The sequence below is a fragment of the Morone saxatilis genome, unplaced genomic scaffold (assembly GCF_004916995.1).
Source record: "Morone saxatilis isolate NCDOM2014 unplaced genomic scaffold, NCSU_SB_2.0 Contig11, whole genome shotgun sequence".
Taxonomy (NCBI): domain Eukaryota; kingdom Metazoa; phylum Chordata; class Actinopteri; family Moronidae; genus Morone; species Morone saxatilis.
The window spans coordinates 1,550,756-1,566,333 of NW_023339663.1; the positions used below are offsets into that span (position 1 = coordinate 1,550,756).

Sequence of the window (15,578 nt, forward strand, 5' to 3'; positions counted from 1 at the left end):
GATAGATAGATAGATAGATATGAACCTGTTGTAACGGGTGTTTCTATCTTTTCAATCTTCTCCATCACAACGTTGTTGACACTATCATCCACCGCTGCGCTGGGAACACCCTGCCCCACAAACCGCAAAGGACCCTGAATGATGTAGTGGCTGTCGGTCTCCTTGGTCAGCTCTCGCTTGCGTCGTCTGCGGGATGCATCCTTCAGGCAACCCTGAGCACATCTGGAAAAGGAACTCCCAGGCTCACACAGGATGACGGAGCAGGTGATGTACACCTGTAAGGGGACAGGTTTTAGTTCAGGGCAAATCAGAAAATCCTTTCATGGGAGGAAATGTCATTTATCAGGCTGTTTTTCATCTTGTCTTTGGTGATATCAGGAAGGTCTGATCGGTTCTGTTTTGACATGTTATAGTGTATCATTGCCTGTGGTAGCGTGTTCACTCAGTCTTTGCTGTTTGATCCTCTCTAAGGATTTATTTCCACCCAGCTGGTGATTGTTGGAAAGACAATCTGGGGAGTTTTTATTATTATTTAAGTGTGTCTTACTGACAGCTTTACCGCCCATTGTTTTGGTCTGAGATGCTGTTTCACATATACAACCTTTAACATTAATTATTATTACCTGATCATAGTTTCCAGTAAATTTGAAGGCTTGGACCTCAAAGTTGAATACAGTTTGATTAGATGGGTACACCTTAACTGTCTCATCCTGCAGACACCTGGGGGGAAAAAATTAATTGTGACAGATATTGGAGAGATTATTGTTATTACATTCCCAGAGATTACTAAATTTAAAAATGTTCATGTTAAAAGGCAGAAGCATTTTTGTGTGTCATCCCAGAAATCATCAGCTCTTACCCGTTCTTGATGAGGTCATAGTAGAGTGTGTTGTCAGGGTTGTCATCAGGAGTTGCTTTGCATGATTCAACAAACAAAGTCACGTTTGGTAACTCCGATTCAGCTTGAATGCCCATATAAACTTTTTCCAACAGCTTGACCTCCACTGGATAGGCGCTGGCCTCCACCTTATTTGTGAAGTTGCCATCACGGAAGATCTCGAAAGTGTAGCCGAAGCTGCCGAAGCTGGACTCGGTGAAAATGTAGTCAGACTTGTGGAGATTGTAGTAACTGGAGATGCTGATTGTTTTGGGAAACTGGCAAGAGAAATCGATCTTAACGGTCTTCCTTCGGACTATAATCTCACTGGCCAGCTCGAAGGAGTTGATCTCATTCTTGAAAACAAGAAAGTCACCTTTATCCTGTATTTCAGAAAAAATAAAAGTGATATAAAACACATTAGTGGCTGAGGAGAAAATGAGCAGTTCATGCTTTTTGAGTGTTCCTCTCATTGTCCTGTAATTTCCACTATTACCGCTGCTATCTGATCAGCTAGAAAGCGCTCTGATTTGGGTAATGATGTAAATGTTTCTCCACACCTCAGCTTTGGTCCCGCAGGTGCTGAATGACATGGAGGCCATGATGTGAGTCTCGTTGGAGGTGAAAGAGCACGACGGGTCTCTCAGCTTGAGAAAGTTCTCGTCGATGTCAGGCATGGAGGATTTGTCGATGGCCACCTCCATCTTGTTGGGTGAGCATTTAACATTGGCCTTGCCTGTAAATCACATTTCATATTAAATCATATTAACTTCCTCATTTTGAGTGAAAAAATGTGGAATCATGAGAGTTGCTGTCTTCAACAACCATTGCTGAAGAAAATCTATCGACGAGATAACGTATTAAGTTTTATTCACCAACTTCCTTCCTCACTTTCTGACGTATCCGACGAATGCAGTTTTAGTAAATTACAGATTTCTCTGAGTTTGAACAAAGTTGGAAACATTTGGGATCATTTAAGTACACAATTAAGAAAATAACATAATGTTGCTCTAGTGACATTTTAAAGCTGAAATGTTACATATTATAACTGAATCAGCTGCTGATCGGCACAAAACGAATTACTTAATTACTTTTTTGTGCCCCCTCAAATAAAGTGATAGTGATCTTACTAAATAGTTCATAAGTAATCCCTTATTACTTTATTATTATGACAAGCAAGGAGTAGAGCTTTTAACACTTTCTGTAATAGTCCATTGATTGATGATCCAGATGATTAACAAACCTTGAATGATAGATGCTTGGATCACCATGACAACAACACACCTCATTTCTGATTGGCTGAATGACAAAACAAAGAAAATAGGTTTCAGTGCAAAAACAACAACATCAGCAAATATAATGATAATGTAACAATGATAACACCTGATGCAGTCATAAAGTATAAAATAATAACTGTTTCTCACATATATTTAAAAAAAAAAAACAATCCACTGTCAAACCTATGACAGTAAAAGTCTGTAAACACAGTTTTTGTAACAGTAAAACGGCGTCATATCTCCTGGCAAAAACTTGTTTATTCATATGATATTTGCATGTGGCAAAACTGTTTCTTTTGATGGTAAAAACTTGTATTCATACAGTGAAAGATGGAATAAAGTACTTTAACCATAAAAACAACAGTACTAATGTCCTTTTACTGTAATAGTAATTACTGTATTATTACGGTAAAGTACTGGCAACCACAGCAGACAATTTTTTTTACCAAAAAAGATACATTTATATTTCTTTTTCACAGTGTAGTTGATTTTAAATGCCAACCCACCCTTTGCACAAGGGTTATACAAATAGCTTAAAGTTCTAGCAACATGGCACAGATTTTCTTAACCTGCTTCTTAACCTTATTTATTTTAGTGTTTATTTATTATACTGTTTATTATTTATATTATATTATTATTTCTCTCTTTGAAGGGTCCCAATTTTCAGAGCTTGGAGCACTTTTATCATGTTTTATCATGTTTATTGTCTGAGTTGTTTGTAAAATATGTGCAGAGAGGAAAGCGTGAGTGTGAATGTGCAAAAAGGCTACAGAAAAATACAATCTGCTAAATCAATATATATGATATGCTAAATCAGTAAGCAGGACATTATAACACACACGTCTCCATACATGAATATAAGACCACTCACGTTGCATTTGTCTCCGCTGTGAAGCAGACTGGGATGTATCTGTACAGGTCGCTTTGGTCTGGTGTCCAGCTCAGAGTGACTTCAGCTTTTCCATTCTGACCATCACTGAACACTTTGGTCATGTTCCGGGGGCCGCTGACCTGGAAGTCGTATATACTTCAGGAAAACAGAGACAGAAACATTAAATAATTATCCTTAATTGGCATGCAAGGCCTTACTATCCTCTTTCCAGCTAGAAAGGAAGTGTTCTCAGTTGCATGTCGATATTACAGTCTTTAGCCAGGTTGATGTTAAGAAGTTTAAGAAGTAAATACCTGGAATGGTGAGCCTGTGCTTCGGCAGTAAGCTGGAATTTCTGACCCGCAGTGGCATAAAGGATATCGCCATGCGAAGGAGTCTTAGACAAGAACATGGGCTGCACGTCACCAGGTGCACAGTTTGATATTGCAGAAAGGACTGAAACACAGACACAAAGGGTTGTTTCCAGGGTGCAGAATATGTTACAGATAAATGTATTACGACAAAGCACTGTTAAATAGATAAAAAAAAAGAGATATAAAGAGATATTTAGAATGATGTCACAATATTTTGAGAAAGGATATAGTTGCAAATGCGAAAAAGCATTATTATTATAAAGTCAGTATTTTAAGAATAAAATGTAATATTGAGGGAGTAAAGTAGGCAGAACAATATAATGATAATAAAGTGAAAAAAACATCAGAATATTGTTACAACAGGTTATTTTCAGTGTCCCTGTAATGTGTTTCAAATGAGTAAAATGTAAAATATAAGTATTCTATATTTTCTCTTAAATTACAACTTTATTATCTAACTTTATGACCTTTTTCCTCATAAAAAACAGCTTTATTATTGTAATATTATAGCGTAGCTGCAAGGTCGGTTTGACACAATGTAAAGAGAAGCAAGATAACATTTGTTGTCCTTTGTAACTCCTGTTTTATGGTCAAAGGGTCCAGCTGTGTTATTCTATCAAATACAGTGTTTGTGTCACTCACCCTCCATTGAGAACTGCAGCTTCACTTTGCAGAGCGGTGCTGCGCCGTCGGAGGCCGTCCGAGTGGCCGATGTTCCATCTGCGTAGGTCAGCGTGAGGTTTTTGGTGGAAAAGTCCTCCAGCATCAGCTCAAACACGTGGACACCAATGGGGACTTCACCTGTACTTGTCAGTGTGCATGTAGTCTGTGGGAGGGGGGCACACAGAGAGTTAAATGAAGATTATTTTAATGCTTTTGTCTCTTGGAATATTGATCTTGATAATTATTGATATGAAGCAGCAGCTAACCTTTTGACAGTGAGGAAAATATTGTAACTTTATAATGTTACTATTATAAAAGATACAGCAACTGTTTCCAATCGGGGGGGGACGGGGGGGGGGCACTTAAAATCTATGGTTGTATCTATCAAAAACCAGAAGCCTTGGGAGGGGTTGGAGTGTGACACAGTGACGTCTGTTTCACATGAGGTATTATTTAAAAAATATACATTATTGATTTAAATTCATGTAATAATCAGATAGAAGCATATTATGCAGGTGTGACTTGTGAGGGGGCGTTTGTTTCCACCCCTTGGCAGCACCACTGGTATTGATCACTTGAATTGAATTACCTCATTGAGGGTAAAGTTTGTGGGAACTGTGGCGTCTTCAGTAAAGCGACATTTGACTTTATCTGCGTCTGGATCGTGTGCCAGGAGTTGAACCCTGGAAAAACAGTTCTGAGGAACCCTGCATGAAAACAGTTTAATATTTCAGACATTATTACACAGAAATTACATTTAACAACCAATTTTCATGCATTTAGTGTATTTTTTAAATAAAACATAGTAGTTTTGTAAAAATCTTGGCTTTCTTTTTGTTTTTGTTTTTTTTGTTGTTGTTTTTTACATATTTTGACGTTATCAGCAAATACTTAAATATTTTTCTATTATGTTCCACTGTGACAAGATAATTGACAACAAGACATTCCTCTTACAGTAACTGTGACACACCTTTAAGGCACATTTTGATCAGTGACAATGGAGAAACAAACAACTTCAACTTCACTGAACTTCATTTTTGGTAAGTCACGTCTTCTGAGTGTGTTTGGGAGGCAGAGTGGCGGACCACAGTGGCAGCAGCTGATTGCACGTCAAACAGCTCTGAGCTGCAGCAGGACGAGGCGGAGACAGATTGTAGTGAGAGCAGTTTGGCGTGCAAAGTTCCCAAAGTTCTTTGTGCGTGTTTAATGATGCCATCTAAGTACTTTGTGTGGGACTATCCCTGATCCCTCATATTGAGACAATAGGCCTCATGAAAGAAGCAATATACGAACAAATCATCTCCTATTTTTGTCTGTGACAACTGTGAAACTTTAGCTTCCTTGTACAGTATTTAGTTTCTGTGGGAGTTGGGAAAGTCCTTCACATGCTGAAGGCCTTACCTGCACAGTGTATTGTGTGCTGCTGGGTCTGTCACTGTGCTGTGTCTCTGTGTGATTCTGTGTGCAGGTGGTCTGCTCTACCTGCTGAACTCTGTTATGTGTAAATATTTTAACGTCAGTCTGAAAAGAAGAGGTTTGTACCGTAAAGAGGACACGGTGGTGGTTACTGGACAGCTGTTGAGGGCGTGCGAGTCAGATCGAGTTCCCAGGTCCAACTCTGCGTGAGACGTCCAGTTGGTTTTGCCTTCGACATTCGACACCCAGCAGCAGCCCGAGGCCCTGGACAGGAGAAATGTGTTAACGCTCATAAATATATTGATGTCCACACCTCCCACACCCACACCAGCCTCCCACCTGGATAAAGATGGAGTCACATCAACAGTTTCTAGAACGGTTTGCTTCTCGTACCTATACTACCCGTCTCTTATTCACTGCCCTGTATTGCACCTACATAAGTAATGGTGAAATACAGTGCAGTTATTTAAGTGCTGTTATTGGTGCCATTAATACTGCAATTAAAATATATACTGTTACTCTTGCATTAGGACAATTCATAGATCCATTTCTCATCATTATTACTATTAATTTGCTGTTGTTGCATATTGCAGTTGTGTGATGTAAAGGTTTGTACCATGAATGTTTGTGAGAAACTGGAGACTTAAATGTTTCTTAATGGGTTAAAACAATTCTCCTACTTCTTAATAAAGCTTAATAAACAATGTAAAAACCCTCTTGGATTAGCTGGAAAATGCAAATTTTCCAGCTAGGGTTGTAAATTCATGCAAAACTGGTAAAACTAAAACGTGCAATGCTTTGACACGCGGAGCTGTATGGTACAGAATATAGCATTATAGCAGCATCATATCATATCATTACATTTAATTTAAAAAATTGATGTTTTGTTGATGTATCAGAAATATGAGGAAGCGATTCAGCTCACTGCAGGTACATCTGATAATTACAATCACTGAATTCAAAGTATTTTAATCATTCAATCTCAAGCCATTCTCACAGCAGACATTTTGACTTATCATACCAGGAAACGCAGGCGAGTCGCACTGGCTACCACTGCCCTCACAATATTAGGTGGAAGATATAGAGGTATACATTGATCTGGAATGATATCAGTGTTCAACGGTCCAATATATCGATGCAGGGTGAAAACACTGATTTATATCATCATCTTTATCATGTGTGGAAACATAGACACATGATATAACAAAGAGTTCAGCAATAAAATGTTCAAATCTTATTTTAGTTTCTTTTGTGAGTTGATATAAATGTAATTTAGTTAATGGGGAGATATGATATCATCTCATTATCTCTTCTGAGCCGAAGAATTATAATTATAATAGAATATAATACTGTATCGTGATGAAACTGGTGATTTACACCACACCTGAAAAATAAATTCCTAAAGTCACGTTTCTCTTTGTCTTTGGCTGTTTTAATCTAAAATCTAAAGGTGACCACGCTCTCGCCTTTCGAACAACAATAAGAATCAGTGACTTCTTTTAAACCTTTTCTTAAATCCCATTTTTATAGACTTGCCTTTAGGTGATGTTGTCTTTTTTACTTTAATCTGTCTATTTTATTTTTTATTTTATGGCTTCCATTCTGCTTCTATTACTGTATTTTTGTATTCTTTGTCTGTAAAAACACTTTGTGAACTCTGTTTTTAAAAGGTGCTGTATAAATAATATTATTATTATTATTATTATAATCTATTTAGGAAAACATTCAATTAATTTTATTTGTATGCGCCAATGTCATTAACAGAAGTTATCTCAGGACACTGTTTCAAAATAGCAGCAGGTCTAGACCGAACTCCTTTTCAACATTTACAGAGACCCAACAGTACCACCATGAGCAAGACCTTGGAGACAGGGCAGGAAAACTGCCTTTTAACAGGCAGAAACCTAGGCAGACCGCTTTACGCTCTAGTGGGTGGTCATCGTCCTGACCAGTTGGGGGGAAGAGAGAAAGAGAGAGAGAGAGAGAGAGAGAGAGAGAGAGAGAGAGAGAGCCCTCATAATCTTTATTATGTATTTCACAGCCATTTTGATGAAAAAAAAAATTGCCTCCATATTTCACTGGTTTGCTAACGCTGTATTACTGGACAAAAATAATCTGGAAAGATCCGACGCTGAAATGCTGAAAAAAGTTATTTTAACTAAACTAAAATTGTTGAAACAGATTACATAAACATTTGAAATAACTCAAACTCAATTTTGTAACTTAAAAACACTCTTGATTAAGTACTTTTTACTGGGTATTTTGTTTTCATAGAACAAAAAAAAGTGACACAATTAAGTCACTCAAAGTTACTTTGACTTTCAAAATTGAGTTTGTTTAACTTAAATGTTTTTATGTAATCAGTTTCAGCAGTTTGTGAGTTAAATTAGCGTATCTGGTTTTATAAGTTTATGGATCTGGATCCAGATCTGTGTATCATGTCATATAAAAACTAAAATATGTCATAGATCCGGTCTGTAATCTTCTCATACTGTCTGAACTTTAGATGAATTAACATATCACCACCTTGGACTGCAACGTATTTTCATACATTTATTCCTCCTAAATTTCTCCCACAACTTTCTGATGTAATCTCGTCTTCAAACACCCGCCAACAGGTCTGCTGCCTAATCCGACTAACATAAGACCGAGAAGTTGGTTTCCTGTGAGCTTACCTCAGAGAAAGAGTGGTTTTATTAGTTGAGATGGTTGCTGTTGTTTGGCCTTCGGACTGGCACCACAGCTTCTGACCCAAGGAATCCTGGTCTGTTTGCAGGACACTTGGCGTACTGAAGCCTGTGCACACCCCGCCGTCACATGTGTAGGATGACTGGTTGACACAGCTGTCTCTGCCATTCTGTCTGTGATTAAAGGTCACCTACAGGATTTGGGGGGGAAAAACATTATTAGCAATATTTAAAGGCACTTTAAGTTTCCTGATAGTGAAATACAGAAAGAACGTCCATGTTTTTTGTGAAACCTCCAGGCCGTAATGCCTCTGTAGAGCAGGTATGAATGATATGCAGGTTGAGGAGCATAGCTTCAGTTCTTCCTACGTGGCTGTAGATTCCTTAAATCAGTAAAACTACTGTTGCCTTACTCTATTCTTACACTTTTACATATTTTCTCTTGAAACAACTTAAATCTTTCCAGGCATAACTTATCAGATTGGTTTTAAAACTCTGGTGTGTATCCAATGTTGTGATTCTTTCTGCTGTTCTGTTTGACCAAATATAAACCTTTAAAAGCAGATAATTAAATAATAATAAACGTACTGTAAATGTCCCATCCGCCTTCTTGTGTGGAGTCTTGAAACTGATGCTGTCTCCATAAAAGCTCTGCGTGGAAGCGAACCCACAGAGTGCGAACAGCAGGAGAACTGCACCTGCCTCCATGATGAATCTGTGTGTGTGAAAGCTTGTTCAGTCAGTTTTAATCTCTGAGATGTGAGAGGCGGTTCAACTGGAATTCACCCAACAGGACGAACCAGATCTGTGCCGAACTTTACAATTTATGTCTTTTGAAAAAAAGACAAAGACATATAGTTGAGATCTTTAAGTAGCCAGAGAACAGATTCTGTGTTGGAGGACATTTTGTTTGCTTACTGACTTAAAATCCTCTGGTTTAGGTTACAGGTATTAAGTCAGTCCTAACACTTAATTGGTGACCCACATTCACTGATTTAATGGATGGACATTGTGGGAAGTGTTGACTGTCAACTCCAAAAGAGTGAATCTCTTGAACAGGGACCCCTTTACTATCATTGAGTAAACTGACATCTTTTATGGATATTTCATATTATATTCAATGATTAACAATAACCGTTAATTTGAGCAGATTATTTCCTGTTAATAATGCATTAAAGACTAATTCTTCTGATATTTTTAGAAACTTTTTATCAGTTTTCTGTATGTATTATGTACATTTTAACAATCATACATACTTAGGCATGTTTTTTTTCTTCTCATTGTTCTATCAGCTCTTTGGTTGTTTTAACTTTTCTAATGCAGGACGAGGTTGTTTATCTCTGTGGATATACCTTGTGTTCCGGTAGATAAAAACATCTCATTCCAAGCTAACAAAAGCATAAAGATTCTTATTTTCAGGTGATTATACGTTAATGAAAACCTATATGAGTATTATATTCCATTTCTAAATGTTACACACTGGACCTTTGAAGAATAATATGAACTTTAAAAATAACAATTTCATTTAGTTTTCTTCTCAGTACTTAACAATATGCTGAGCTGTAGGACTTCTGTTTTCTTAGACCTGTTAAAATCAAGAAGGCCTTGCGACCTGCAGTGATGATCTTGGGGTCCCTAATGGAGGCCCCGATCCCCAGGTTGGGAACCACTGCTTTGGAGTCACAGTTAGTCTTTTATGTATGCCCTTCCTCCTCCCCATCACCATCCAGTTTCTACAGATTCATCAGCTTCATCATTTAACCAGCGGAAATTATTATTTCCCGATATACTTTTATTACATACCCCTTGGGAAAAATACCAGTGACCTCAGTAGTCTGGCCGTGCTTACCAGAGGTGATGGTACTCAATAAAAAACACTGTCACATGTTTTAATCAGCGCTGGGAAGTAGCTAAGTACAAATACTTAATTACTGTACTTTATTAACTTTATTTTCAATACAACTGTTCATTCCCTACACTTTACACAAATACGTTTTCAAAACAGGTTCGTTACTTTAGTTGAAATACATCTGAGGTGAATTATTGATTCTTTTATTTATATCTTACATCATTGAACACCTTCCATCAAGACCGGTGCATTTCAGGCAGAACAGACCCATGTCAGGATTATAAATTCAAATATACATGTAATATATTATTGCTGATTGCATTTGAACCGTAAGCTGATAAACTTTGTAAGCTTTGCATGCTTTTCTAATCAGTTTTTTTTTTCTAAAAAATCAGTTTTCTCTATCAGCTTTTTAGAGATGAGGCACTACAAGAAGAAAACAGTTGTGATTATTTGAACATGAGAATGAGATTTCTGTATTTATTACCAATTATAACAATATTCATACATTTCTAATACAGTGCTTTTCGTGGCACTCAAAGACACTTCACATAACATATATTCACGTTTTCGTCCATGTTCTTGTCATTGTTTTGAAGAGGGCAGGGCTCATAGAAAAACACTGACATAACGTCACACCAATCAGAATTTAATCGATGATCCTGTCAGTCAAATCTAATCAACCCGCACCCTGCACACACGTCTGCTACAACCCAGAAATATTCTGAAGACTTTGGTCTCAAAATAAGCACCTTTCAGACAAACATGCAGCCCAAAGTGCTTCACATAGCAAACTGAACACGTAAAAACAAAATGAACCACCATAAATACAATTGTAAAATGAATAGATAAATAAATAAATAAAAATAAATGTCAATGTCAAAATGTAAATTACCAGGGAGACAAATAATGTAAAAACCAAAGATTGAAACCTACAAACAAAGGCTGTAACATTACTCCAAAGTAAAAGACAGATTTAGAAAAAATAGATTTCCTTTTAAAAATACTGAGAAAGCTTTAATATCCGGAGGCAGTGAGTTACACAGTTAGAGACACATTAGGAACATTTAAAAGAAAAACAGTGGATGAGTGATCTGGCTGGAACAGAAAATGAAAGAATGCTTTATAAACAAATAAAGAACCTTTAAATCAATTCTTAAAGACACAAGCAGCCTGTGCAGTGTTTAGTTTAGTTTAGTTGTTATGAGCAGTCCTGGATCCGTCCTTATTGTAGTCTTAAAGATGCCACTGAGAGTTTAAAGATCTGTTTTATACTCACGACAAAAAGGAGAAATGATTTGAGATATCTGGTGGAGGGTAACAGGTGCTGTATGGAGCCTATGTGATATGTTATACTGAATCTATTGCAAGTGAAGGTTGATTGTACCGGATGTATCGCTTCTATCTCCTTCAATGTATATGGTTGTGTCATATTTATCATATAAGTAGGGTACTGAATAGAAAAAGGATATTACGTGGTTTAAATCTCTCTGCTGATGGATAAACGCATCTGCCTCACAAACTTTACACAAATTAATAAAATACATTTGTCTTGAAGCTGCTGAGAGGACATCAAGATGTTCTTTATACTGCGAGTTCCTGGAGTTTAATGTGACCTCTTCAGATTCTTGCTCATTTAGTAATGAATATTTATTGTTATAATGAAATACTTAAGGTTTGTTTTCAGAGAGGCAGACTTACAAAAGGTGTAACACAACTTAGGCTTCTGGAAACTTTCATTTTCACTTTTGCTGAAATAAACAAACAAGAACAAGTTCCTTGTACCACATAAGAGAAAGAGAACGTAGGTAACAGTCAGCTTTAAGGTGTGCAGGAAGGAATATTACAGTATACAGTTATTCTATATGAATTATGTAAGAGGTGAGAAACTGTGCTTGGTGATGAAAAACAACTTTAGTGATTTGTTGATATTATAATTGCACATGCAAAGAAAAGAATAAGATACAAAGCCTATTGGTTTAGATACTTAAGATACAGACGTAACTAATCTTGCTCTTTGATCCAATTAAGGGCTTAACGCTGATTGGTTGAGCGGTAGAACAGGGTCAGCCAATAGGCGTTGTCTGTTGCTTTTAATTGGATTTAATTGAGTGAAAATGGAGGAAAATGTTTTTAGTAGAAATTACTTGTAGGCACCAACCATCAGTCAATATTTTGACGTAGTGGTTTGCATGTGTAAGCAGCGACTGTTTATCATGGAAGCATATTGCATTCACTTGAAAAAAAAAACAATTTTTTTTACTTTTTCTGAGTAATTTATTTTTTTTTATATAGTTTTTTGGAATAATTTCTTCTGTTTTTCTGACTAATTTGTCTGCTTTTCGAAATTTTCAAGTGAATGCAATACACTTCTGTTTTTCTGAGTAATTTTTTTTTGTCTGTTTTTCGGAGTAATTATTTTGGTCTGTTTTTCGGAGTAATTATTTTCAGATTTTCTGAATATTTTAATTTTTTTCTGTTTTTCGGACTAATTATTTTCCTGAGTTTAGAGATCATTTGAAACAATAGAGGCATTAATTCCTTTATTGAGAGCTCGATTTAACTGAAACAAACCAGCTTGTTTAGTTCAATCAAGTTTTACTTTGATCGGGTTTCAGACACTGGGAGATAGTCTGTCTTTAAGTCATTAAGATGTACTATCTTATGTGTCGACTCCTATGCACCACCTGAGGGTAGATCAGTTGAAGATGGGCATGTATGGTGCAGGCAGGAGCTCACCATAGGCCATGAGTCACTGCTAGGTTGGAGTCTCGCAGGAGATCGAAGTATCTTGATAATTCAGAAAAAATGAAACAGAAAAATATCAGAAAAACAAAAAAATAAGTCGAAAATAGAAAATAAATTGTCAAAAACTAGAAAATAATTGTCAGAAAAACGGAAATAAATTGTCAAAAAACAGAAATAAAATTGTCAGAAAAAGAAGAAAAAAAATTAGTCAGAAAACAGATAAATAAATATCAAAAACAGAAAATAAATTGTCAGAAAAACAGAAAAAAAAAATTAGTCAGAAAAACAGAAAATAAATTCAGTCAAAAAACCCGGAGTTTTGTTTGTTTTAAAGTGAATGCAACACGTTTCCGCTACGCCTTCCGTATTTATTGACCTTTCGCTTTTTCTCCAGATTTTTGAGGCGCACGGCGACCGTACTGACGTCAGCTCACGCTGTTTGTGCACCGAGGAAATGCAGCGGAACCCAACAGAACTGAAAATCTCTCCCCGTCTTAAGCGGCTCAGGTCTATTCCCACTCAAACAAGGTGAAGCGGCTGCACCGTGTCCCGGTGACCGTGGACCGGTACGGTTGAGTGAACGCGGCGGGAGCGGCAGTTTGTCGTTCCTCGTGTTTTGTCGGTCAGTAGGCTGAACGAGCTGGACCGGACGTGAAGGCCACGTCGGCGATTAGCTTTATAAAATCACTCTGAAAGTGTTCAGGGTTCCACATCCTAACTGTTTTACTGAGTTTCTAAACTGCCAACGGTGCAACCTGTGCAGGCAACGACTGGGACATGTATTAAACCTTATGTCGATCTTTATCATTCACCTTTAATGTGAAGTTTTACACTGGTATTTACACTTTAACTTGAGCAGGATTCAACAAAATGTGAGTTTACACTGTATTTACACTTTAAACTGAGCAGGATTCAACAATAATGTGTTTTAAATGTGAGTTTACCTTTAAACTGAGCAGATTCAACAATAATGTGTGTTTAATGTCGAGTTTACACTGTTAAAACTGACAGGATTCAAACAATAATGTGATTTTAATGTGAGTTTACATTTTATTTACACTTTAAACTGAGCAGGATTTCAACAGTAAATTTGTTTAATGGAGTTTTCACTTTAAAACCCTGAGCACGGATTTCACCAATAATGTGTGTTTAATGTGAGTTACACTTTAACTGAGCGATTCAACATAATGAGTTTAATGTGAGTTTACATTTATTTACACTTTAAAGCTGCGCAGGATTCACATATGTGTGTTTAACACTTAAACTGAGCAGGATTCAACAATAACGTGTGTTAATGTAGGTTTTAACCTTTAAACTGAGAGATCAACAATAATGTGTGTTTAATGTGAGTTATTCTCTGTTGTAGTGCTGTACCAAAGCCAGGGAATCACACTGGCACCTCTTCCTCATTAAGGGCTTTAATTGGGATCCTAATTAACTATATAAACAATGATTGATGAGTGTCTTTTATTATCTATGAATTAGTTTCCAGACCAATCAATCAATTAATAGGTTAGTCTATAAAATGTCGACTTTAACATTGAACATGTGATCAGTGTGTTTGTAGCCAGAAAAACTTCATTTATCCAATAAACCCTAAAAACCCCTTTATTTAAGAAGGCCTTAATAAAGTGTTAAACTTTACAGTCCAAAACACACACAGACATTTAGAGACACAGTTACGATCTAAAAGAAAAGCTGCACTGACAGAATATTTACTTTTGCTTGCTCATTACTAAATTATTGATCATCTTCTTCAACATCCGTGTCTTTATTGCCCATAATATTCCTGTTATAGAGATCGACAGTACGTGCAGTCTACTTTAGAGCCCACCACGGATAAAGTGGAGTTAAAGTATTAAGTTTGATGAACCTTTTCCACAGTTTGTCGTCACAGGCTGGGCACTCTAATCATACTTTACCTGTATGCGAGGGTTATTATTGTTGTAAAATGACAAATACCTTCTATCCTTGTATTGGAATATGTTTTCTGTACAGTTTTAATTCTACAAGTTGTAGGAGCTGACAGAAATACATTTCACTATGATTGTACCTGATTATGAGACAATTAAACTACATGAACAGGTGTAACAACCACACGATTCATTCACTGCTGTTCATCATTAATGTCATTAGTTCCACACTTGTGCTTTCTCTGCTTTGACCAGTCTAAATATCTGCTGTCAGAAAGGCTTTGTTGGTGGTTTTGTAGTATTTTACGATCATAAATTGAATATCTTTGACAAGTTGTTATGTGAATATGTCGTCGTGACTAATAGTTGAGAAAATCTAAAGTGTCATGGTGATTACGTCGCTGCGAAACAGTGAAACAGCAGTTTCTTTGTTTGTGTGCAGGTATGTTTCGACTGTGCAGCCAAAAACCCGAGCTGGGCGAGTATCTCGTACGGTGTGTTCCTGTGCATCGACTGCTCTGGCATCCATCGCTCCCTGGGAGTTCATCTCAGCTTCATCAGGTGAGTAGCCTTCAGCGCGCCGCCACAGTCGTCACAGCTGTCCACTGTCGTCACGGTGCCGCCTCCTCTGACTACTCGGTTACAGTGACTGCGTTCAGTGGTTTAAGGACTGACCACAGACTGGGAATGACTCAGATCTACACACACAGTTAATGACCTGTGTTGACTGTGCGTATTCCTCCCTTCTCTCTCAGGTCCACTGAGTTAGACTCCAACTGGAACTGGTTTCAGCTTAGATGTATGCAGGTTGGAGGAAATGCCAATGCGGTAAGTCAGGCTAACCAGTCTGATTAAAAACAGAGGTTAGGCTTGAAATGCAGTGAAAACAAGAACGTGTTGATG

The 15,578-nt window shown here is 37.2% G+C and overlaps 2 protein-coding genes across 2 annotated transcripts in view; one reads left to right on the plus strand and one right to left on the minus strand.

Annotated features, from left to right (window-relative positions):
• LOC118320851 overlaps positions 1-8,873 on the minus strand; it is a 10,639-nt gene extending 1,766 nt beyond the window's left edge. The window contains exons 1-12 of the mRNA XM_035651975.1: positions 8,754-8,873; positions 8,154-8,356; positions 5,605-5,742; positions 4,652-4,769; positions 4,042-4,225; positions 3,340-3,481; positions 3,026-3,181; positions 2,121-2,176; positions 1,438-1,613; positions 860-1,260; positions 624-720; positions 26-275 (exon numbers count right to left, since the gene is read on the minus strand). Coding sequence (XP_035507868.1) covers positions 26-275; positions 624-720; positions 860-1,260; positions 1,438-1,613; positions 2,121-2,176; positions 3,026-3,181; positions 3,340-3,481; positions 4,042-4,225; positions 4,652-4,769; positions 5,605-5,742; positions 8,154-8,356; positions 8,754-8,873 — 2,041 coding nt within the window. The remainder of the gene's footprint in view (positions 1-25; positions 276-623; positions 721-859; positions 1,261-1,437; positions 1,614-2,120; positions 2,177-3,025; positions 3,182-3,339; positions 3,482-4,041; positions 4,226-4,651; positions 4,770-5,604; positions 5,743-8,153; positions 8,357-8,753) is intronic.
• Positions 8,874-12,692: 3,819 nt separating this feature from the next.
• arfgap2 (ADP-ribosylation factor GTPase activating protein 2) overlaps positions 12,693-15,578 on the plus strand; it is a gene marked incomplete at its 3' end in the record, with an annotated part of 11,963 nt that continues 9,077 nt past the window's right edge. The window contains 3 exon segments of the mRNA XM_035651976.1: positions 12,693-12,707; positions 15,118-15,236; positions 15,431-15,503. Of these exon segments, the coding sequence (XP_035507869.1) occupies positions 12,693-12,707; positions 15,118-15,236; positions 15,431-15,503 (207 nt within the window).